We start from the raw sequence: 26,848 nt of genomic DNA on the forward strand, positions 1-26,848 counted from the left end.
TTCACTAAAAGGTTTCCAAATTTTATTTTTTCACCTTTATCGAATATTTTTCATATCATTGGTAAATAATAGAATTTTGGAGAATAATGATAAAAAGCGGTAAATATTAAGAAAAATTTTATCTATCACCTAGTGGTGAAAAAAGAAAAAAAAAATTATTAAGCCTTTTTCTTAACGAATTGATGAAAGCTACAAATTTAATTTATCCCTACATTTTAAGAACACACCAGATATCATTTCTTACATACATATCGTACTGCACCCTTTATAACCACAGTATCTACGTGAGGTGTACGCAAGCAATTAATTACATTCAGAGACGCATTTAATCGTTTACTCCACGGAAGGTTTTACGGTTACGCAGTCTAAACAGTGAAGAAAACTATTTGATTTTCTAAAGAAAAGTGTAAAAACTATTGATTATCGTTTATAGAGGTAATAAATATTAATATTTTAAATTATTTCTGAAGAAGAATTAAATCATCATTATTAAAATCATTTAAATATTCAAAATAATTAAATTTCGTGAAATATAATTTTGACCTAAGCATTGGTCGATAGCCAAGTATCAAACGCTTACAGCCAAAAAATCTGTTGGAGATTCGATAAAAACGAAAACCAACTTAAAGGGATTATGAATTTCCATCTTTATGGTGGATCAACATATGGAATATTTCTGCTCGTTTCTTTAAAACTTAGTCACAAACGATATTTCTTATTCCTTTTAAGACACTTCCGGTGTGACCATCTGAAACGAATTAAATACAAGAGAGTCCTATTTCCCAAGGAAATTCAATTGTCCAATAAGAAAGGAATTGAATATCTGTTGAAATAAAGAAGTTTATAAGTCCAAAACTGTTACCTTCGATTTTTGAGAATGCAAATGGAATTTTCGCTGCCAACTACAATTTTTGCTACAGAAGAAAACCAATGGCTATTTTTTTCGCTTCTGACCAGCATAATTTTGCTATTTTTTAAGAATTTTGATAAATTTCTTGGCCTTAATGTACCCACGGTTGGATTTAATAGAACTTTACTAGTTGGGGGTGACGGAGTGGTTAGAACATTCTCCTCGTATCAAGAGGAGCCGGTTTCGATCCCAGCTGGGGCACTGAGTGAAAACTCGAAGCTGCGTTGAGGTTGCAAGCTATCTCATGAAGGAACCCGACCTCCTTAATTAATGACTTTAAAATTAGCTAGATGGCTTGGGCCTAAGATGGTATCTTTCGTCTTGGCGTAGCTGATTATTATTAATAGTTCGACAACGTGTATAGGGAAGTCGTCAAATTGGAATTGGCTTATTCAAATGATGAGAATTGTCATGATGAACAATATTTTATGGAAAATTGGCAGGAAGGATACAGACATTTTTTTTAAACTTTTTCATTAACACGTTTTAATTATAACATTGACATTTAGTCATAGTCTTATGAATTACCGCTCCTAGTCAAACCGCACAAATCAAAGAATCTTTGAACCAACCTTTCTCGAAAATTACAAACTTATTAAATTTTCAATTCGGAATTTTCTCATCGGATAATTAATTTATCCCTGAAGTTATTGTCATACATAACATTTATTCCGTAATTTAAAATCCGAGGCTAAGGTTTTTCATCAGGTTAGCCGATTTAAATCAAGTTATTTTTTTAAATATTATTTATCCAAATCACATTATGAACTAAAATGGAAGAATAAAAATAATATTAATTAATTCCCACACATTTCCAGTAAAAAAAAAACTGAGCCAATTAAAATTTTAAATATTAATTAAATATAATACAGATTTTGTTGAGTTTTAGGTTATATAAACTATCAATCAAATAGACTGAAAGAAAAGAATTATTTTTCAAAATATTATATATTCAATTCAAAAAATCAACACTGGTTTTTAAAAAAAACGTAAATTAGGAGCAAAAAACACGAAAACGATTTGGGGGAAAATGTACATTATTAGAGAAAACAAAGTCTATGGTCTAATAAAACAAGGACCAGGAATATAAGGGGACCCACTGTTCCCAGTTCAATTCACAAGGTAAGCGTGGCCTAAATCGTAAAGCTTGGTGCTGTATGTTCTCCTCTTCATCTCAAATCAAGAAGCGTTTTGAAAATTGCTTTGACTGCAATTAGGGCTCGGTTTTCAGATAAAAAATTTTCCTTTCATTTCTTTTATATCCATATCCGAAAATTATCTGAATAAAAACTTATTTGTTGCATATTAAATCGTATACTTGTTGCAAATAATATCCATAAATAAACAGTTAATCGAATTTTATGATTAATGGACGCTTCAATAAAAGAAGCCAAAAAGTCATATTTAAGCGTCTCAATTGGAGACGCGTTTTTGCCCTCATGAGAATTTTGCGTCAGATAAGAAACGCGTCGGCTCACGTTTATAAGGAACATGTTAAGGCTTAGCAAAGAACCGATGTTATGTTCGAGAAAAGTTTCCAGCTTTCTAATATTTCAACAAGCACTATATAAATAGTAACTTATGAGTCCTGGCTATCGGAAATATTACTTCTTGGCAATTTCTGGGAAGATGTTTTATTTAAGCGCCTATTGAAACTTTAGCGATTAAATCATCCGTTTCCCCGAGCTCTAGTTGCAATTTCCCAAATACCAATTCCTCTTTAGAGCAGTGAGAGCCATTAGATTCTTCATTTCAAGAATAAGCATGTAACTAAGATTTATTTTTTAATGATTTTACCACGATGACTCATTATTCTGATAGTTATACAGGTTATATATCTGTTTGCTTGATCAGGGCATTTCTCGTGTAAACTATGAAACATAGCATGGTATTAAATCTACACTTGAAATAAATGCTTTATGTTAGCACTACCAAAGGCAGGGATTTTTCAGCTTCAAGGAAATAATAGGATATATTTACGACTTAAAAGAATGTCATTTTAAAGGTCCAGATTGCTATTAACTGGAAATGGCGAAAAAAATTAAAAGGCGAGTAGCATCGATAAGCCCTTTTTGTGGAGAAGCTATAGCACCCAAATACAAAATAACTGATTGTTTACTTCCTGCAAAATGTATATCATAACCAAAAGTAACTTTCATACTTTGAAGAATAAGAACTGAAAACTGCAATATAAATCGAACATAAAATGGTTTAAAGGAAACGCGATCTAGAGCGGGTGATTTATCGATTTAGCTTATATTTTCTTTAATAACAATAGTCAAATCTTCACTCACTTGAACAAAAGGGAAAACTATTATATTAGCACCCTTATTCAAATCCCAGCGACTCCACTGCGAAAGGCTGGTAAATAAATTTATTACCTGAATAAATATATTTTCGAATTGGAATTTCAATAAAATAATTTTGTAACCCAAGATTATTGGTTTGTCATATAACGTATTTTTTTTCTAGGTTAATTTTTAAAAATATTTTTTTCTTTAAAACGTTTACTAAATAAGCTGTTTCTTTATATCGGTAGCTTTCCGTTAACTATGAAGTGGCAGTTCTTTTCAAATTATTAATTTTTCTTTGATGTGCTTGGGGGATAATTAGCAGGCTGTGAGTTCTTGGACAAAAACAATTGGGCTGGAATTTTGTTCAGGCTTTTGCTGAAAATTCTACCCATTTTTAATAATAATAAATAATAATAATCAGCTAGGCTAATACCCAAGGCTCACCTTAGGCCTAAGTCATCAAGTGACTTTTGAAGCCATTAATTCAGGTGGCCGGGTTACAATGCGTAGGAGGGTGATGATAAGCCCGGCATGCCACGCGATCGAGCCAACAGCTCCCTACACTAACTATTACCGTTAACCTCAACACGTTTTTATGGAAGGGGAAACCGAAGAGCTCGGGCGAGAACCCCTTAAACCAGTGGGGAGATAACTTGCAAACTCCCATTGAATGCTTTTTCTATTTTTAATATAAAAGTCCAAAGGTTTTTTCAAGAACCCTCACTCATTTATTTTTAAGCGTTTCAAAGAAATTATTGCACGAAATGACTGAACGATATCTCAATGCTTTGTTTATATTCTTTTTATAATATTTTCATATTTTCAGAAATATACTTTACACAAAATATCGACCCGCTAACCGGTGAGTTTAAAATACCAAAATAAATGGTACCTTTCTTACAATTTCGTCTATACCGCATACTTATAAACAACCATGATATCAATTTTGCCGGACATGGTGTGAACAAACCATTTTTAAATACAAAAATTGACCTGGCTAGTAATATAGCAATTAACAAAATAAAGAAAACAATGGTAATTTTCGTGCTGCAACTAGATGCGAAGGAAAAAACAGCCTACTAACAAAAAAGTTGAGCACAGTCATGGGTTGTTCAAAATGGCGGCGCCCACATTTTGGCTCAAAAATGCTCACAATGAATCAAAAACACTGATACGACTTACGCCCTCTATTGACCAGTTAATGGATAAAATTAGATTACATTAATTTCGAGTGTAGCGACGAAACCAGCCTTTTCAAATAATTTTACTATGAAACTTTGCCCATCACTTTTGATATTATCTAGTTCATCATTAAATGCCCGGATCCAGTTAACAATGACACCCGCTATATACGTACAGTAATGAGCTAATAACGAATTTACGTCTCGTGTTTCGAAAAGATCTAGGAAGACGATACAAATACAAATACCAATGTTAATATGTGTGAATTCATTTTTCGAGGTATGTCGACACGTGTACCGAGCGTAACGGAACTTGTGGCGTAACGATAATTTTGGTTCGGAGTTAATTTATACTTGTCCGGTGTGTTTGATAGAGTGCTGTCTGTGCTGGGTCGGAAACGTCCTTAATTCGGTGACTGAGGACATGTGCGTGTTGGACATGGACATTTGTCCCGTGGCCATGCTGTTGCTGAAGTTTCTCCCGAAGCTTCGACGTAACCTGAAACGTTGGTACGATCTACGAACCAAGTACAGAACCTGAAAAGAAAATGGGACATTCGAGATTATGGTTTTTCTAAATGAAAAGTAATAGGTTAATCGCGACCGAAGCTTACTTATCACCGATTTGATTTTGAAATTGGCATTACTTTGGTAAGCTAAGTAAAAATTGTAAGACTTCAATTAAATTTTGAACGTAAGGAGAGCTATCTCTGTACTAGGTAGGTTGTGACGGAGCCAGAATATTAAAATTAAATCTACGATCTAAGGTAATTGAGGTTAACTTTCAACTAGTAACGTTAATGCGAACTTACATGATTTACATCCATGTGAAATATATTTTAGTTATAAATCGATCTCAATGAAATTTGGATCGAAACAAAAGCTCTTCGTAAAATCTTAGTTTTTAAATCAATGACCAGCTATATTTAAGGTCAAAGTTCATCATGTCTTTGGGAATGTATACGTTGATCTAAAAAATAATAATATTTTACCAAAGATCTCTTACCAAATTAATTTTGCCTATGCGCAATTTCCAGTTCTTTTAGGACGAACTTTATTTAATGTCATCCCAACCATGAAAATGGTGAACTCGACTTTCATTATTAACACTATTCAATTAATTGGGCCACTTAACTGTATCAAAGAAATTTGTATAATGTGAACAGAAAAAGTGGGGACAAATGTTACAATTTTTCTGTTCACACTAGTATACAATTTTCTTATTCCTTTTTTGGGGGTTGACAGGACATATTGAACTCTTTATAAGTTTTTTCAGGGTATACGAAAATTGGTTGCAAACTTTTTCAATGTACGAAAAATAGTTGTAGTATTTTGGGTGCACGATTTTCCGTTGTATTGATCATTTGACCGCACGACAAATAGTTGTATGCGTTAAATGACTGTACGCGTCTTTTCAATTTACGAAACTTCGATGTACGTTAATTAGGTGTATGCGATATTTGGCCGAACGACTTATGGGTGTCTGCGTAAAATTGGTGTACGCGTCTTTCCGTTGTACGAAAATTTGTTGTACGTAAATTTAAAGTACGCTTCAATTGGTTGAACGATTTTTGGGGGTATACGTTAAAGGGGTGTACGCGTGTTTCCGGTGTAAGAAAATTAGGTGTACGACGATAAGGGGTTCGCGAAAATTAGTCGAACGACTTCCAGATGTAAGCGGAAAATGGTTGTACGCGTCTTCTCAGTATACGAAAAATAGGTTTACGCCAATTCAGGGTGTATACGCTAATTACGGAAAGCGACAAACCGGTGTACGGTTTTTCGAAGAACCAACGACATTTTTGGTGTCGCCAAAAACTTGGGTCTTTTCTTGGTTACGATGCTTAATTAAAATAATATTTTTAACCCTGTTAATGTTCTGTTTTGTTTATCAAAACATGTTTCGAAATGAAACCGTTATTTGAAATATGTTTAGAAATACATAATTATATGTATTGAAAACAAGGCAATTGTTTTAATTTGCACGGGAAATAAGTCTAAATAGATACGTTGACTTTTCTTCATAAAAATAGCAGAATACTCGTATTGTATATAAACAAAAACATTGCAAATGACAAACAGATTACGATAAGTTATGGGCAATACCTCTTAAATAAATTATAGGGGCGTTATTTGCAAATTGCCTCACGATATTTTTAATACGGTCGTCTATATCCTGATATTTTTTTCTTTTGCGCAAGTTCTTGGCCAGCCAGTAGTTGTTGAACTCTTCTTGTGAAATACGCTTCTTCATTTACCAAGTTCTTAATTAGGTTCCATATAGTTGGGTGGTCGCGGGACACGCAAGAATTGAATCGTCGATGCCAGCCTTCTACCGAGCTGTTCGATCTAGGCAGGTTGTTTGATACTCTATCGTAGTTATTCCACATTTCAATGGGGAACGTAGCTTGCCTTCGCCCTTGTCTGTTGTTGCGCCCTCGAACGTAGTTGTCTTCAAAATAATTAGCAACAAGGATGGCTTCCGGTGAAAGAATCTCTACTAGCGCATCGAAATATTCCTGGACCCGATTCGGCGGCACGAATGACAACGCGGGAAGCATTTGAATTTGTAAAGCGAATTCGGCGTCATTCGCGTAACGCTGTTGGTGGCCTTCAGTTTGGACTCTGCGATAAACATTTGAAATAGGTGGAAGAAACAACCATGAACTGATATCTGGGGGAAACATTGACGAAAGGCATTATTAGCGGCAAGTTCAAAGTCACACAAGACGCTGTCAGGTTGGAAATTATGAAACCCCTTGATTATATTAATTAGTCTTACATATGTTTCTTGGCGCTTGTTCGGAAGCATCGCGTATACCAGCGGAATGCATTGCCCCCTTACAAAGGAGTGTATTGTGTAGAGTTGGTAAGACAGCCTTGGCACGACTCTGAATGTTTCGTCGGCGAACCAATTCGGGGAATTTTGTAGTAGTTGGATGTTTTCGTTCGTCGTGAAGACTAGAATTCGGTCATCACCAGGTCCGGTGTCATGTTTCAGGAACTCTTCGCCCCCTTTTGTTCTTTTCAATTCATTGGGAATCTCGAGTAGAGTAAGGTCAGCTGGCTGCGGGGGAGCGTTTCCTTGGCGATACTTCTGAATTACTCTCTTTAAGTTCGATACTTGTGGTAATCGAGGTGCGGCGGCGGCACTGACGTTGCTGACGACATTATTCACTATAGCTAGGGTAGATTCTTGCGTAGTCATTGCCAGAACTTTGGTTTGATTTACGGCGTTGAGCACTTCTCTCCTCGTCGCATCTGGTAGATGGCACGTATGTTCCGATTTCACATCAACTCTGACTCCTGGCTGCGGGTTGATGACTGAGTGCGCTCTTGTCTTGCAGGTAGCTCTATTCTCACATACCCAGTAAGTTTTTTCTGACGAGTCACGTTCGCGAATATAGCCGAAACCCTCGAAAACTAATTTTCGTTTCCCTTGTTGGGAATAGTAAAACTGTGCCATCTTATTAACGCGTATTTACGTTTTTAAATCAAATCAAACCTTCAAATAAACTTATCTTCGAATCAAGACGCTATATTTATATGAACATGTCTGTCCTTAAAAAACAATTTTGGCTGCAAATTCATTATTCAGAATACTACTCCCCCACCCGAGATAAAGTTGTAAAGAATAAAATAGGCTAGGCTTTACGCAGAAAACCCTCCGCGTGGTCGCTGGGAAAATATGGTAGGGTAGGGTCAAAAGGCGGGGATTTACATTTCGGCCAAATGGCAACGAATGGTTTTAAAGTCGCGAATGCAACGTCAAATCGGCATAAACTGAATTAAAAATGTAGTTTTTTAAATAACTATCACAGAAAACATGAATTTATGCTTATCGTTCCCAAAAATGTCGTTTGTTCTTCGAAAAACCGTACACCCGTTTGTCGCGTTCCCTAATTAGCGTATACACCATGAATTGGCGTAAACCTATTTTTTGTATATTGAGAAGACGCGTACAACCATTTTCCGCTGACATCCGGAAGTCGTTCGACTAATTTTCGCGAACCCCTTATCGACGTACACCTAATTTTCTTACACCGGAAACACGCGTACACCCCTTTAACGTATACCCCCAAAAATCGTTCAACCAATTGAAGCGTACTTTAAATTTACGTACAACAAATTTTCGTACAACGGAAAGACGCCTACACCAATTTTACGCAGACACCCATAAGTCGTTCGGCCAAATATCGCATACACCTAATTAACGTACATCGAAGTTTCGTACATTGAAAAGACGCGTACAGTCATTTAACGCATACAACTATTTGTCGTGCGGTCAAATGATCAATACAACGGAAAATCGTGCACCCAAAATACTACAACTATTTTTCGTACATTGAAAAAGTTTGCAACCAATTTTCGTATACCCGTTTTTTCAGTATCAGAGCTACAATTTCTGCCCCTTCACTGGATGATATCATAGCTACAATTTTGGCCCCGTCACTGCATGATGTCCTAGGTACAATTGCTGCCCTGTTACTGGATGATGTCACAGCTACAATCTCTGCCCATTCTCTGGATGATGTCATAGCTACCATATTTGCCCCCTCACTGGATGATATCATAGCTACAATTTGTACCCTGTCACTGGATGATGTCATAGTTACAATTTTTGTCCCGTCATTGGATGATATCAGAGCTACAATATCTGTCCCGTCATTGGATGATATCAGAGCTACAATATCTTTCCCGTCATTGGATGATATCAGAGCTACAATATCTGCCCATTTACTAGATGATATCAGAGCTACAATATCTGCCCCGCCACTGGATGATATTGATTGATTGATTGATTGAATTAATTTATTGATGCTTTTATAATATACATTGATAACATTTTATAAGGTGCATCGTCCCGATTCCACATAAGCAATATTGCTTGTGTGTGGGCGGTACCTCTTAAATTGTATATTATAGGTACAATTTCTGCCCCGTCACTTGACGATGGCATATGTATAATTGTTGCCCATTCACTGGATGATATCATAGCTACAATTTTGGCCCCGTCACTGGATGATGTCATAGCTACAATTTTGGCCCCGTCACTGGATGATGTCATAGGTACAATTTCTGCCCTGCTACTGGATGATATCATAGCTACAATTTTGTCCCGCCACTGTATGATATCATAGGTACAATTTCTGCCCCGTCACTGGATGATGTCACAGCTACAATCTCAGCCCCGTCACTTGATGATGTCATAGCTACAATTTCTGCCCCACCCCATGCTGACGTCATCCCCGAAGGACTGTGTTTTGGTGGTAGACACACGCAGGGTATATTAAAATACGTAGCTAAGATGGTGGCGTACATTTGAAGAAGGTGGTAAAGCTTCGAGAAGTGGACAGTAACTGTGGCCTTAGACTTTTTTCATGATAATCTCAATGCGAGTGGAACGCCGCCTTTCGGTGGAAACCGCCGCTAAAGATTGTTGCAAATGATACTTCTCGACGGAACGCATTAGCAGCTTTTGAATCTGTTCGAAGAAAATTAGCAACTTTATGAGTTCCAATCGAGTCACCGACTCTTTCCTTCATCCTTCAGGAATCCTAAACTGTAAAAGGTGCCTTCTTTTTCTCGGTCGAGCCAGTTTCTCAAAGACCGTAAAATTTAAATTTCTGTACAATTTCGCATTATAACCTAAGGAGAATTAACCAAATCAGCTTCAGGGGAATGTAACATATTTTGTAAATATATTTATGGCGAGGGTCACTTAAATATTTCTTATCAAATTATAATTTAAAACCAATAACTAAATTATGAACTATTCTAAAGTAAAATCGCAATGAAATATTTTTATCATTTATAATAAAACTATTAGCTTAATTAGAAGTTTCATTTAAATCAAGGAATACCTCTGCGTATTGTTCCATACCAGAGTGACTGAGAAAAATCATATCACCTCGGGTAGGAATCGATCCTACGACCTTTGGGTTACCGTCCCAACGCCACAACCATTGGACTACCGAGGCCACGAATGATCAGGCCTCGGACATCCAATTTAATTAGCTTGTTTGGGAGAACAGACTTCAGGTTTTGTCTAACTCAACGGAAGCAACGTAAGAGTAAGAGAAACCAGAAGGCAGTACGCACTTTAAGTTTTTCGTCGACTTACGGAATCTTTTAAAATTTGAAAATTACATTCTAGGCGTCTACAGTTTTTGAGAAACTTGCCCCGATTGAGTTTATTTAATTGATATACCCTTGTAAGTGCCCAGAAACAAATCGTTTCTTTTTCAACATAGAAAATTATCTTTGTCGTTAGAAAATATTAGCTTGATGCGATGACAAGTAAACTTAACTGGATAGAATAACCACGGTTAGTATAGCTCATTTTCACTTGAAGTTACCTTTCAAAATGAACCGAGCAATTGATATGTTTTTTACAATGTAGACCAAGAAATCATTAGGGAGACTAGCTCATGGTACATATTTCGTTCAACGTGGAGGCGCTACAGTAGCGTTACTCCATTTTTATCAAAATGCACAGTGACCTACTGCCTGCCACGTTTCTAATATAATATGAGTAGTTTGTTCCTTCATAGAAAATTCGAGGAACATAAATAATACGTAAGACTCGTCGTTTGAAATATAATTAACCGGACGTTTCTTACTCAAATGCAACGGCTTTCAAACGTTGAGATAGTTTTAACCCCTCTTGGAAGTTACAGATTCTATTCCAGTTCTATATTTTATTTATTTTCTGTAAAGAATTCTTGGCCCATGTTTATTTTCAAAAGAAATCACTTTGCAAGAAAAACTTTTAAAAATGAGAATTAATAGACTTCGCTTCACGCCAAAACGTGCTGGCCGCCATTTATTGAAACATTCTTCGGCAATTCTACCGATGTTTGGTGATTAGGTTGATTTATAGAATTTACTACATGACGTAAGTATATTCCCAAATTAATATTTTAATTGGAATATTTACTCTGTCCTTCATATTTCGAAATTTATTTGTTATGCTTAGGTTTATTTAAAAACAATTCACATAAAAATTCAGAAATAATTACAAAAATAAATATACAAATTTATAATGATAGTCGAGATAATACGAGATGTATTTCTTTCGCATAACTAGGCGCAAATTAAATACACTGCTTAATTACAAACTATCCTGATAAAGTGTTGCCGCAGTGTTTGGTTTAATATGGTGGGGTCCACGTTTTGGCTAGTTTTTCAGTTCGAAATTTAAATAATCGACTTGTTTTTTCACAATGAGCTCCGACTCGCTTATGAAACTAGCAAAGTGATTCCTCGTTTAAAAGATAAATGCACCTACCTCTCCGTTCAAATAGCAGAAGGCCAAAGATACGAAAAATCCCTAAACAAAATAAAAAATTAGTTAAAGCAACAATTTTTTGATAATGATATAAGAAAAATATAACAATCATAATTACAATAATAGGGTTTATTATTTATTACGAAGGGTCGGACATTAACCAAAAATGTATGCGGGATTTTGAAGTCCGGGATTTCACGCTGGATTTCAAGATTTCTGAACTTTTGTCCCGGGCTTTGGGATTTCTCATCGCATTTCTCCAGTGCCGAATTTAGGATTAGGCCTACTAGGCACAGGCCTATAAGCCGCCACCAAATGAAGGCCCCCCACCAAAGGCTAAAAATATTTGTTTACTGAAAAATCAGTGGACCTTTACTGTTTCACTGGTTTGGCAGTTAAAATTTCACTCACTGATGAAATCAATGGATTTTTCACTGATTCGGTTTAAGAGTAAAACATATCAGGCTTGTTGCTTTATTATTTGAAAAATCATTATTCTGGTGACATAAGCTCAGCTTCGGGACTTGGGAGATTTGCGTTTTCATGCTTTCCTTACATAGACCCCCACCAACTTAGGGCCTCGAGCCCCACCTTCAGTAAATGCGGCACTGAAATTCTCGATTTCTCGCTGGATTTCAAGATTTCGCGTGAGATTTTGGGATTTCTTTCCGGATTTCAAGATTTCGTGTAAGATTTCTGGATTTCTTCAAAATCCAGGCTGGATTTCGGATTTTTAGAAAGTGTACGGGATTTCTTTGTATGTCCAACCCCTCAATTTTATATTCCACCATTTCTACACAGTGAGGGCTGAATAGTGCTATCGATCTTTTGTTTATCATTGGAGAAAAAGGCTTATTTAACAATTGTGCATGAAAATTCAATAGTTCGTGATTGCAAATCCATGCAGCCAGCTCGAAAATTTACATATCCCAGTATATTAATAGACTGTTAAAGAGGTTTTCCATCGAGCATTTCAATTACCCCTTTTAATAATAGGTTTTTGAAATATTTTAAAAGTTAGTGTAATGAAGCCAATGGTTATCTGTGGCTGGAACCATCACAGCCCCAAACAGTTTAAATTGCCCTATTTTTTTGTTGAAATAGTGTCATTTCTGTGCCAAAGCCGCTTATAAAATTCCACTTTTATATTACTACATTTTTGATTAAAATCGGCCTTCTAAATTTGTAATCACAATCTGACTTGGAAATATTAGTTCAAAAATAAATAAATTAATATAAACACTAATGTATTTAAGTTAATTAAATTGAATTAATTAATTTAAATACTAATATATTTAATTAAATACATTAATTAATTAATTTAATGAGATTAAATTATAAAAAAGGCTTCGAGCCTGGAAATAAAGCGCCATCTGCCTTAATATCCGTCAACTAAATATGTGAAGAAATGGCAGACGACTCTTGAATTTCTATGTTTTTCGGTTTATCTTTCAGCTGTTGTGCAGAGATAATATGGAACGAGCAGACAGCTTTCATAAATTCAATTTAAAATTTGGTCGGTAGGCGGCGATACTTATGCCAATTTTAATTTATTTAATATATTAAATTCAATTTCAAAATATTCAAAATTGAAAAATATTGTCTAACATGATCAAAGATGTAAAATTGATCATTACTATTTTGCCATACGCCCCATACCTTGACTAATATTATTGATCAAACGTTAAACAAAATAATAATAATAATCAGCTAGGTTAATACCCAAGGCATTGAGCGACTTTTAATACCTTAAACAAGTGGCCGGGTTACAATGTGTAGGAGGGTGGTGGCATGGTAAAAATGCTGAGGAACAATTTTGCTTCTTCGATCATATATATATTTTTTAATTTAAAAGCAATTTCAATTTGAAAAGAATATATTTCAATTTGAAAACACTATATTTCAATTTGAAAACACTATATTTCAATTTGAAAATACTATATTTCAATTTGAAAAGAATATATTTCTATTTGAAAACCATATTTTTCTATTTGAAACCATATTTTTCAATTTGAAAACAATCTGACGAAAGCCGCATTTCACGTAGATAAAGTGCGATTGTTCTTTAATCAAAGAAATAAATTAATATAGGTAATATATTTGACTGGACGATTAAATTGCATTATTGCAGTGGATCCCCTAATATCCAAATATTCACCTGCAGTCCATCCAGCATGTGAGCAAAGTAGACGTAGCCCTCGATCAACCCGCACGAGCCCGAACGAGGCCGGTAGATGACGAGCAGGAAATGAAGTCCAAACAATGGCACTAATACTACCGTGGCTCGAACAGCTTTCCTGCAAAAAAGACAGCCAAAATCCAAGTCAAATCTGACATTTTTACTTTTCATTTTAATAGCCTTTTGAGTTTTTTGGGGGTATTTTCAATCATCATCGCTATATCGCAAGGCCCTTGTCCACAACTCTTTGAGCCGTTATGCCCTGACTTAGAGCCGTGTCCTACATATTTCCTACCTTTCTCACGAATACCAAATATTTGTATAGCGGGTGTTAAAAAATATTTGGGGTAGTAGATAAAGTTCCATAAAATACAATCAGTATAACAGGTTCCAATGTCCTAATGCGATTTTTTATGGTAGTCTGTTACGCCAATGAAAATAAATAATAATGGTGATTAAAAACTTAAAAATTTCCGTGGGTTGTTAAATATCTTTCAACCAAATTGATCTTCTAGTTAAAATCGACATTTTATTTATTTTCGAAGACCTTATGGTCCGAGTTATCCGGAAGTTTTCTAATTTCTTTAAATTATTTTAGGGTTTAGCTTATTTTGCCCCCTTACATAATGGACATTTCTACATTTTCGCGTATTTTACTATTCTTTGCATTGTAGTTCATAGGTGGCTCTTATTGACTTAACTTTTTTTTATTCTCCACCACTATCAGGGTTGTTCAAAATGCATTTTGAGTTAGAAAAAGTATTTTGCATTTTACATTTTGCGTTTCTAGGAAACTATTTTGCATTTTGTGGGTTTGATATGTCAGCGCCCCCACTCAAATCTTTATATTATTATATTTAAAAAATATAGGACATTATAGGATTATTTTTCAAATTATAGGATTTTATAGGACTAAATATTCTATTTCATTTACTATCTTTATGCATTTAAAAAACAAAATCTATATTTAGTGAAATAAATCTTTGATTTTTAGTAGAAAAATAGAAACTATTGAACCATTTCATCACAAAAATATACTAGTAGCTAACCATGTTAACAATAACAAAAGTTTTGACTAGAGTGACTTTGTATAGGAATTTATCCTATAGTTAAATCTAGCAATTTAAGAGAGTGGCGGGATTTGAAATCGGCCAAACATAAAAAATATAGGATTTTATAGGACTTTTTAGGGATTTTGCTAAAAACATATTATGTTATAGGACATTTTTGAAAATATAGGAATTATAGGACCTCTGGGAGCCCTGATATGTGGAAAAACATTTTCAAAACGCTTTTTTGAAAGGTTTTTACTCTGGTACCATAATCGGAACTCTTGTAGAGAAAGTTCGTCTGCTATTTACTCCCAAATAATCATAGATGGCGATACTCAGTTACTCACTTACTCCGACCCCGAATAGGGCGAATCCGGTATTTCGTTGCAAATTCTGGCTATTTTAATTCCATTTAAATTTGTTTTTGACTAGAATACCTATTTGGTCCAAGTTTCTCAATCAAATTTATATGGAAAACAAAAGTTAAAGCGAAAACCAAAACTATAAGTGCAAGCACTAATAAAAACGAATAGAGAAACTAAGGCTAAATAATAAAAAGCCGAATAGGGGGATAGTGGTGGAGATAGGCTTAGTTTCTCTATTCGGTTTTATAGTCGCAAGAAAGATTTCCCACACGGTACTTACGCGTCCCAAATAGAACGAAACCGGTCTACCGTTTTAATTTCTGGCTATTTTATTTTATTTAATTTTTCACTCGAAGATCTATTTATTCCGAGTTTCGCGTCTTTTTGTTTGCTCGAAGACCTATCGGTACGAGCTATTAGTAAGTTTTTTTATTTCTTCAAATTTTATTAAGGTTTAGCTTTTTTTGCCGCCTTTTCATTATTGAATTTTCTACCTTTTCGCGTGTTTTACCATTCTACCTATCGGTTTACAATGAATTCAAATACGTTTCGCCTTTAAGGTATCTGTTTTGGATTTTCACCAAAATCAACTGGTCTGATAATATGTGAACGTTAATGCAGATAATGTGTTATCTAATTTCTCAAATCTTTTGGTTGGGTCAGATAAAGTATATGAGAATCGATTGGCCGTAGATATTACGAGTTTCCTGTTCCAAACCTTCCATACTTGTATTATTATGTTGTTTGTGGTAATAGCCCTTAATTAAAGTGATTTAACATAGATCAATTAATTGGTATTCAAAATTGATTAGTGATCTATTTATGTACGTTTTTCTCCCCTTAAGCTCTTTTTCAAATAGTAACGTACCTGGGTCACATTAACTATATGATATACTAGCTGGGAAGCCCGTCCTTCGGCCGGGCCCCAGCTAGAACTAAAATCTCGTGAAGACTGAGTCATAAACAAAACCCTATCCCCCCCCCCGCGCAGCAACTAAATTGACTGAGGCAGAAAAATATTGGTTGTATAGGTGTATGTAGGTTGCAGGATTCAAGGCACCTTTCCAGGGGCAAAAATATATAGATTTCGACTCGCTTTTTAACATTATTTAATTAATTAACTTAACCCAAATTGGAAATCGATGAAAATAGCGCGACTCGCTGCCTTTGAGCCATAAGAATAGCTGTGATAAATTTGGCGGTCCTAGGTTTAACGGCTCGGCAGCCTATAGAGAAACAGACGTAAGACAGACAGACAGAAGACACTTAGGAATATAGTATAAAGATATAAATATTTTATGGTCGCAAAAAGCAGAAAGGAAGGCAGGTTTTAAAGAAAAAGTAATAAAGTTAAGCAATACCTGATGTCTTGTCATATTGACAAACTCAAAAGACCAAAGGCAATCGACTAGCAAAAACTTTAAAACTATTACCTTCGTATTTACTAATTAAACGTAAAACGTACCTAAATTGGTTTGGTTCGTTGGCGTTTGTCGCTCTAAGTTTCGTTAAAAGTACTCTGATGATGTTTAATAGAAAAACGAGGTTTGACTGAAAAAATAAACATATTGAAATTTTTATTTTTAATAATTTTATTTTTCACTTAAACTGAAACAAATGTTTACGTTAATGATATAATTGACGTTTCAGAACTTGATAGAGACACACAAATCGTGTTAGTAAAAAGATTTCACTGTATTCTCGAACCAGTTCAGAAATGTAAATTTAAATTTAAACATAATTTTGAAAAACACGTGATTTTAATTAAACTGCCAACTTTGTATCGCAAAGAGGGTCCCCCACAATGTACCAAATAATCTGATCCTACCCTGTCATGGCAACCAGCGAGTGCTAGCCTTAGATTAATTGCTAAGCTTTAAAATATCAAAGCTTGAGGGGTTCTGTGAAATGTGAACTACGAAATGGTTGTTTAGCATTGGCGATACTGTAATTACAAAATTTCGTTGCTATAACAAGAATTTATAGCTCTTTTTTTCTAGCCTAGACAAAGGGATAAAATCAAATAAGCTTATTAAATTTAATGAAAATTTAATTTTTACCATGGGGTTCTATGGGGCGCCAAACCGGAAAAAGGGGTCATAACCGCTAACATAGAGTATATACATAAAAGTAGGATATCGCATGGCGGAGTGGTTAGCACTTTCGCCTCGAAGCAAGAGGAGCCGGGTTCGATCCCAGCTTGAGTTTTTAAGTTATCTCCCCACTGGTTAAAGGGGTGTATCCGCGAGATCTTCAGTTTAACCTTCCATAAAAATTTGTTGAGGTTAAAGGTAATAGTTAGTGAAGGGAGCTGTTGGCTCGCGTGGCGTGAAGGGCTTGCCACCACCCTCCTACGCATTGTATCCCGGCCACCTGAATTAATGGCTTTAAAATCGCTCGATGACTTAAGCCTAAAGTGGTACCTTGGGTATTAGCCTAGTTGATTATTATTATTATTATTAGGTTATGAACTTTCAATAATATGAAAACTTCACTTAAATAGACTCTGGAAACTTCACTCATATAGACTATGAAAACTTCACTCATATAGACTATGAAAACTTCACTCATATAGACTATGAAAACTTCACTCATATAGACTATGAAAACTTCACTCATATAGACTATGAAAACTTCACTCATATAGACTATGAAAACTTCACTCGAATAGACTATGAAAACTTCACTCATATAGACTATGGAAACTTCACTCATATAGACTATGAAAACTTCACTCATATAGACTATGAAAACTTCACTCATATAGACTCTGGAAACTTCACTCATATAGACTATGGAAACTTCACTCATATAGACTATGAAAACTTCACTCATATAGACTATGAAAACTTCACTCATATAGACTATGAAAACTTCACTCATATAGACTATGAAACCTTCACTCGAATAGACTATGAAAACCTCACTCATATAGACTATGAAAATTTCACTTATATAGACTATTAAAACTTCGCTTATTTAGACTATTAAAACTTCACTTATATAGACTTTTAAAACTACACTTATATATACTATGAATAGACTGTCGATTTTCAAAAATACAAACTATTTATGAGTTAATTAGTGCATTATATCACTTCGAGCGCACTTTAAGGTTGTCATTTGTTTTACAGCGTAGTCTACATTATTGAAAAATCATAGATTCCATATTCTTCCTTTTTCCGGTTTATTAATAATAATAATAATAATTATAATCAGCCAGGCTTATACCCAAGGCACCACCTTAGACCTAAGTCACCAAGCGACTTCTAAAGCCATTAATTCAGGTAGCCCATACTCTGTTTTTTGTTGTTTATTTTCCGAAAAATATCTTAGAAGATAAAACTGTAAAACTTACAATTAGACTGAGTAAGCTGGGTCCGTTGAGAATCCATTCGAATTCATCCGCCGGCATGACCCAGCATCTAAAATGATGAAGATTTAATGAGATTAAGAACAATGAACTAATCAAGCCACAAAAATGTACCTCCAAAATTAATCAAACCACTAATAATTAATTTGGCCGTCACGAACTAAGTAATTAAGCCTCGGGGTTATCATTAAACTACGCCAGAAAATAAATAGGATCAAATTAAGCGGGAAAAAGCAAACTTTTTTAGAGTAAACGCGGTACTTCAGCCGATAACCCATTTAGAAGAAACAAACACCAATTGCTTTCACCTCAAAGGCCTATCGCCCGAAGTATGTGATAAAGTTTAATGGTTTCTCACCCGAAGTGGATCTTTTTCATTTATTTCTCTTATTAATCTCTTCTGGTAGACGTACAAACCGTTTGTTTTTACTCTGGTATATTTGGAAACGCCGCGCCGTTCACTAAACTGCCGAATGCCAAAACGAGAAATTTGAGAATTTAAAGTTATTACACCAATGACGCTTTATCTCTCAAACGTGTTGTCAGAATGTTAGGATTCTAAAATATGTTTATTATGTATATATAAATAGTACTTGTATAATCCGCGTGATGGCGCTATAAACACAAATTGTTCAAGACTTAGCTACAAGCGTGGGGAACAAGCACTTCTCCTGAGTGGTTTATGTTGGACAGATATAGTTTTGGTTAAACAATATTAAAGCATTATTATAGTAAAACATGAGTAATTAATTATCAAGTATATGGAACCCAAAGTTGGTAAGAACAAACCCCAACAACTGGCGACGGAGATGATTTTTTTTTTCCACCACAATCAAGAAATTTAAAGTATACTAGTAACAGCCATTAAGCCTCAGGAGATAGTCAAAACACGTCCTAACCAAAACTAAAACAAAGATGCCGTTATTCAAACAGCAAAGGCACAAGACGAACAATGAAAGGCAACAAAAGAAACAAGGTTAAACAAAGGCCAGAAAAATTTCTCAAGAAAAGCTCAAGTCAAGTAAGACATTTAAACTTTATCAAGAATATCAAGTTATCAAGCACATCAAGTTATATAAAAAGAAAGAAATAGCAAGTTATCAAGAATATCAAGTTAAATGAAACTACTCAAGGATATTACGTTATTAAATATATCAAGTCATTAAAGAATCAAACAAGACTTTCAAGTAACAAAACTAAACATCAACATTAACACTGCCATGGCTACAACATTTTTTGGAAATTTTCCACCATTTGATTTGGAAAATGACAAATGGGTTATATACATTGAACGATTAAATCAATATTTCATTGCCGCAGATATTATTGAACCTCCAGTTACAGTATCTAATGATCCCACAGTTATTGCCCGAAATCAAGCAGCTATTAATGCAATTCGAGTGAAGAAAAGAGCTCAATTATTAACATTTATGGGAACACCCATGTACACCTTATTACGAAGTTTAGTTGCACCTGATAAACCTGAAGACAAAACGTATCAAGAAATAGTTGACATTCTTAATTCCCATTTGGAACCTGAACCTCATGAAGTCGTGGAGCGTGACAAGTTTTATAAAAGAAATAGAGAACAAGGTGAATCTATTGCATCGTATGTGGCAACACTAAGAAAACTCGCTGAATTTTGCAATTTCGGAAATACCTTGGATACAATGTTACGGGACCGCCTATTAAGTGGAGTTAACAATGACGCAATAAAAAGAAAGTTATTGGCTGAAAGACAATTGGATTTTCAGAAAGCTTTGGACATTGCAATTTCAGTAGAGCAAATTGCTAAAGAATCTCGTGACATTAATAATAGCAAAACAGATGATCAGCATATTAACAAGATCTCTCTCTACAAACGTAACCAACAACGACAAAACTCAACACCGAAAAATGTTAACACTTATCAGCCCAGAGGTCATAGAGGACAAGGAAGATTTCAACCAAATGGTCATACATCAAGATATCACACCTTATCAAGGGGAACTTTTCAAAATCAATATTTTACTCCCAAACACACTCAAGATCATTTTTCCAACATTTCATGTATTCGCTGCGATTCTAATCAACACCCAGAATGGGAATGTTTTTACAAAGAGGCAACATGTTTTTTTTGTAACACCAAAGGACATATTGCTAAAGCATGTCGTAAAAAAAGAAACAATCACGGACGAAATGGATATTCAAATAGTCAATCTCGAGGACATTCCAGAGGACAAATGCAATTTACTCGGGGACGGAATAAATATAACAATAACAATTCAACGAACTATGTAGATCTCACTGACAAACAATTATCAACTGATGATGACAATCAAGAATATGATCTATATCATATTGAAGACTCAAATGAATCAATACTCTCCATTGAAGAAAATGATCACGATCATACATTATCTCATATTAATGATTCACATGAAATAATACCTCCAATTAAACTTGCATGTGAAGTAAATGGAAATCGGATAATATTTGAAATGGACACCGGATCTGCCTACACTTTAATATCAGATGTTCAACGACAAAGTATCAACCTACAAGAACAACTACATCCTAGTTCCTTAAGACTAAAATCTTTTTCCGGTCATAATGTAATACTTAAAGGAATAATGTCTGTCAACGTCAAATACAATAACAAAACATTAGAGTTACCACTTTTGGTATATGAAGGCTCTGGAAGGAATTTAATAGGCAGAAACTGGATCTTTTCCCAATTCAACATTTTACAGAGGCCTGATAGTCAAGTTTTGTACCTCCAGTCATCACAAGATCGTTTGAATGGAATTCTTGAAAGACACAAAGCAGTATTCCAACCAGCAAAAGGACATATTAAAGGAGTTACAGTTAAACTTCATATTCGCAAGGATGCTCCTACTCCAAAATTTTGGAAAGCTCGATCGCTACCCTATCATCTTAAAGCAAAAGTAGAAAATACATTACAGCAAATGCAAAATGATAATATTATTTCTCCAGTTCCATTTGCTGATTATGCAGCCCCAATAGTTCCGGTTCTCAAACCAGATGGCACTGTACGTGTATGTGGAGATTTTAAGGTGACAACAAACCAAATTTTAGACACTGAAAAGTATCCTTTACCCAAGGTGGACGATATATTTTCAAAACTTCATGGATGCACAGTATTTAGTAGACTTGATTTAAAAAATGCATACAATCAGCTTGCGTTAGATGAGGAGTCGCGAAAGCACGTTATTATTAATACTACTAAAGGATTATTTGAACATACAAGTCTACCATTTGGCATTGCTTCAGCCGCAGCTATATTTCAACGATATATTGAATCTTTATTGACGAATCACAATACTGCCTCCCCTTTCCAAGACGATATTATTATCGGTGGAAAGTCTATTAATGATCATTTGGATAAATTGGAATCCTTATTCAAAGAATTGGATGACCATAATGTAAAGTTAAATAGGGCGAAATGTGAATTTTTAAAGGATTCTATAGAATTTTTGGGTTATCGTTTAGATAAAGATGGTATTCATCCACAGTTATCCAAAGTTCAAGCTATTCAAGACGCACCAATACCACAGAATGTTGAACAATTGAGATCATTTTTAGGGCTTATTAATTATTACTCTAGATTCATTCCAAATTCTTCAACCTTATTGGCACCTTTTAATAATCTTCTTCATTCTAATGTAAAATATATTTGGACACCTCAACATCAAGAACTTTTTGACAGAGCAAAGCAAATGATCCAATCTTCACGAATTTTAATTCATTTTGATCCCGCAAAAGATGTAATTTTAGCCTGTGATGCCTCACCAATAGGTGTAGGTGCGGTTATTTCGCACAAAATAAATGGTCAAGAACGACCAATAGCTTTTGCTTCTCGTACGCTAACTCCTACTGAACAAAAATATCCTCAAATCGAAAAAGAGGCCCTTTCCATCATATTTGGTGTTCAACGTTTTAGAGATTACCTTTTAGGAAAACGATTTACGTTAATAACTGATCATAAACCTTTACTTGTCATTTTTGGACATCACAAACCAATACCATCTACAACAGCTTCAAGACTTCAACGATGGCAACTTATTTTATCGGGTTTTGATTACAACATTGTTTATAGGACTGGTATTGAAAATGCAAATGCAGATGCTATGAGCCGTCTTCCTTTACAAACACCAAGTTTTAAAGTTCCTGTACCACCAGAACTTGTTTTATTACTCAGCCCACTTTCTGATTTTTCGATCAATGTACCCTTAATGGCTGAGGCTACAGATCACGACCCTGTGTTATCTCAAGTCAAGAAATTCACACTGGAAGGTTGGCCGTTGAAAAGTAATAAAATTTCACCCGAACTAAAATTGTATCATCAACGTTCAACTGATATTACCTTAATAGACAACGTTTTGATCATCGCCAACAAAGTTATCGTTCCTAAATCCTTACAAGAAAGTATATTATCTGAACTTCATAGCACACATCAAGGTGTTCGCTCAATGAAAGAGTTGGCAAGGTCAAAAGTGTGGTGGCCAACACTTAATACAGAAATCGAAAGAACATCTCAAGACTGCCAAATTTGTAGAGCACTCGCTCCTATGCCACACAAACAATTTTCAAATTGGCAACCTGAAAATGCTCCATGGAAAAGGGTCCACGTGGATTTTGCTGGCCCTATTAACAATCAATATTTATTAATCACTGTAGATTCTTTTTCCAAATGGATGGAAATTGATATAACAAAATCTACTACTACATCTGAAGTAATTCAATGCTTACATTCCCACATGGCAAGATTTGGCATAATACCAAGTTTAGTTACGGATAATGCAACTTGTTTCACAAGTATGGAATTTAAGAATTTTACAGCTCAAAATGGGATAAAACACGTCACCATAGCGCCTTACAATCCAGCTTCCAATGGACAGGCTGAGCGTTCGGTTCGCACTGTTAAGACAACTCTCAAAAAGCTAAATGGTGAAACCACTCCTGAAATTGACTTCATACATACTGGATTCAACAAATTCAAAACAGGTTCTCTTCAGCAACGCATCAACCGAATTTTGATTAACTATCGTCGAACTCCTGTGAATAATGGACTTTCACCAGCTGAGAAAATGCTAAATAGACCTATTTTGACTCGTTTAGATCTTTTTAATCCTACCGCTAATCCCAAGCGATTTTGCAACGCTTCTTACTCAAATAAAGAGTTACCAACCATATCTTCAAAAGTGTACATTCGAGATTATAGTACCAATGCCAACAGAACTGTTATTAAATGGATACCTGGCACCATCATACGCCAGATAGGCAACATCATGTATGAAATACAGACTTCAAATGGACTACAACGTCGACATAGGAACCAAATACGATTTCATCGGGACTATCCATCCAAGCTTCATTCAACTGATCGTAATCGCCACTCAGTTTCAGTTCATAAGCCATATCAACAACCTCAATCCCAACATTCAGTCATATTTTTTAGACCGCAACAAGTTCCTCCTCCTGCTTGTTCATCTCCTTTACAACAATCTCCCTCACGATTCAATTCCAACAGACCTCCACATTCCACTATTCAACATCGCATGGACTTTTTACCACAATCACCACCTACTCCGAGACGATTTCTCCAACCACACAACACTGCAAACAATGCTGTACCACCACGACGTTCTACCAGACTCAAGAAACCCCGTACCCTAATGGACATTTAACTACAAACATCCTTCCTTTAAAAAAAAAAAGAAAGGTGATGTTAGGATTCTAAAATATGTTTATTATGTATATATAAATAGTACTTGTATAATCCGCGTGATGGCGCTATAAACACAAATTGTTCAAGACTTAGCTACAAGCGTGGGGAACAAGCACTTCTCCTGAGTGGTTTATGTTGGACAGATATAGTTTTGGTTAAACAATATTAAAGCATTATTATAGTAAAACATGAGTAATTAATTATCAAGTATATGGAACCCAAAGTTGGTAAGAACAAATTCCAACACAGAATTTCCGGTTTCAGGTATCATTTGATTTAATAAATTAAAAATATAATTGTGATAAATGGTCCATATCTGCCACTAGAAGCACTTTGATAGCTTTTAAATTAATTTTCTGCCGTTTTACAAATAATATACGTTTGTGATACCTCGTTTAAAAGCGATCTTTTGACCTTTACAATAGTGACTTGGCAAAATGACGTTGATAATACGTCACCCATTCTTTTTCTAATTAGAAAAAAGACCATACCATAATAGTAGCCATAGCCAAATATTTATCCTTAAACATTGTAAAGTACCAATATTTGCCAATGAGGTTGTCTATGATAATCTTTAACTAAATAGAGATAGTTTTTACAAACAAAATTGTTTTACCTCTGTATGTAGAATATCAATAAAGTTATTTAAACTTTATTTATCAAATGCCTAGAAATAAAACATGATGAAATATTTATTCTTCTTCGTCTATTGTTTTCGAAAATGCTGGCAACGCTGAATATAATTACCATGTCTATTATCGGCGCCATCACATTTGCAAACGACGTACATAATATCCTAACGAATCTTTTCATACTGGCCAGATGAAAAGCCCAACACGAAAGAAATGGTAGCTTAGAGAAATCCAAAGTATTGATCTAATTCACGAGTGAGATTTTAGGGGTTTTAAGAAGATCCAGTAGCGAATTCCAGTTAAGTCTTACAAAAAAGGAGGCCATGAGAATAACTGTACCTCAAACCAAGATGAGCTCGCAATTGAGACTAGAATATAAGAGACAGCACCGTATTTGGTTTGTGTTCGATCGAATTTATATGCAGGGTGGAAGCGTCAGCCGTGGTCCAGCCTCGGTACTTCTCCTAGTACACCAGAGTGCTGCGGGTGGAACACTTCTACAGGCGCTGCTTCGGCCATTTAATCCATTATTTAATTATCGGTTAACTAATTTCTACAAATTCTAGCTGGATTTGCATTTTTGGTTTTAAATCGTCGTCTGCTATCGCGGAAATCAAGTTCGTAACTTTGTTCTTACCAAAATTAGTTAACCGATAATTAAATAACGGATTTAATGGCCGAAGCAGTGCCTGTAGGAGTGTTCCACCCGCAGCACTCGGGTGTACTAGGAGAATAACCGAGGCTGAACCACGGCTGAGGCTTCCACCCTGTATTTCTAACTTTGAAGTACTCGAGTGTTTAAAGCCTAGAGCTCTGTTAGCCTGAAAAACAACTCTCGAGATATAAACCTTCAAAGAAAGTGGACCAGTTACAGTATCATAAAAGTTGTTGAGCCCTGGTGAACACCTGAGGTGACCGTGTACCAATTGGACTCCGAATCTGGCAGAGCCACGTGGCTTTTCAGATAGGAGTATATCCAGAACTGACAATTGTGAATAGTACTACATGTACGTACACCGGACCTTCGTAGCTTAGCCAGGAAAAGTTGATGAGGTACTGTGTCGAACGTCTTTCTAAAATCTAGGAAGATAGTGTCATTTTTCTGAGCCCTCTCCAGATCAGCGGGCCAAGCGTTGACACTAGAAATAAACTGGGTTTCCATGCTTAAGCCAAATCAGAAAGCATGTTGAGTCAGAGCTAGAGCGTTGTGACGCTCTCAAGGATATGAAAGTGCTTGACCTGGCTACTTATTGTACCGAGGGGTCGGACACTTGCCATTATTTTGTACTGGATTTCGGTATTTTGTAGAGATTTTGGCGATTTTATCATTATTTTTTGAAGTGATTTTGTGATTTCAATGTTAATTTGCCATAGCGAAAGTTAAAAGATTTTGCGATTTTAGAAAAAGTGTACGAGATTTTGGTAAATGTCCGACCCCTCGGATTGTACGGTAAAAGGAGCGTTTATTGTCTTCGAAGTTGAAGCTATATCGCGCTCTTTCGTACATGAAAAAGAAGGCATTACGTTTTTGAATATTTAAAACTGGTCACAAGTTTTAATTTTCGTTTTTAAAGTTAAAATGATACTATGAAATGATAAAATACTAAATTGAATTAAAAAAATTCTTGAGAAAAAAACACTACGTCAAAACAAGATGAAAACCAATCGGCAAAGAGCCTATGTAGATATGAATTTAAACTTTTAACAGTGCACCCTAGGGACCGGTATTGTGAACTTATTAAATGTGTAGTATTTTATAAAGATAAATATCATGAAATTCTTTTTAACAAAATATTACAATTCAAAAGTTCATAAAAACCACAGATGAATATTTGGACTT

At 35.2% G+C, this 26,848-nt stretch overlaps 1 protein-coding gene across 1 annotated transcript in view; it reads right to left on the reverse strand.

Annotated features, from left to right (window-relative positions):
- Window positions 1-4,282: 4,282 nt before the first annotated feature.
- The window catches only part of LOC149926178 (calcitonin gene-related peptide type 1 receptor-like), an 87,688-nt gene continuing 65,122 nt past the window's right edge, over window positions 4,283-26,848 (reverse strand). The window contains exons 13-17 of the mRNA XM_090160748.1: window positions 18,631-18,697; window positions 16,738-16,823; window positions 13,835-13,973; window positions 11,677-11,718; window positions 4,283-4,922 (exon numbers count right to left, since the gene is read on the reverse strand). Of these exons, the coding sequence (XP_090016874.1) occupies window positions 4,734-4,922; window positions 11,677-11,718; window positions 13,835-13,973; window positions 16,738-16,823; window positions 18,631-18,697 (523 nt within the window). The 3' untranslated portion in view covers window positions 4,283-4,733. The remainder of the gene's footprint in view (window positions 4,923-11,676; window positions 11,719-13,834; window positions 13,974-16,737; window positions 16,824-18,630; window positions 18,698-26,848) is intronic.

The sequence above is a fragment of the Leiobunum rupestre genome, chromosome 10 (assembly GCF_980474605.1).
Source record: "Leiobunum rupestre chromosome 10, qqLeiRupe1.1.hap1, whole genome shotgun sequence".
In the NCBI taxonomy this organism is placed as follows: Eukaryota; Metazoa; Arthropoda; class Arachnida; order Opiliones; family Sclerosomatidae; genus Leiobunum; species Leiobunum rupestre.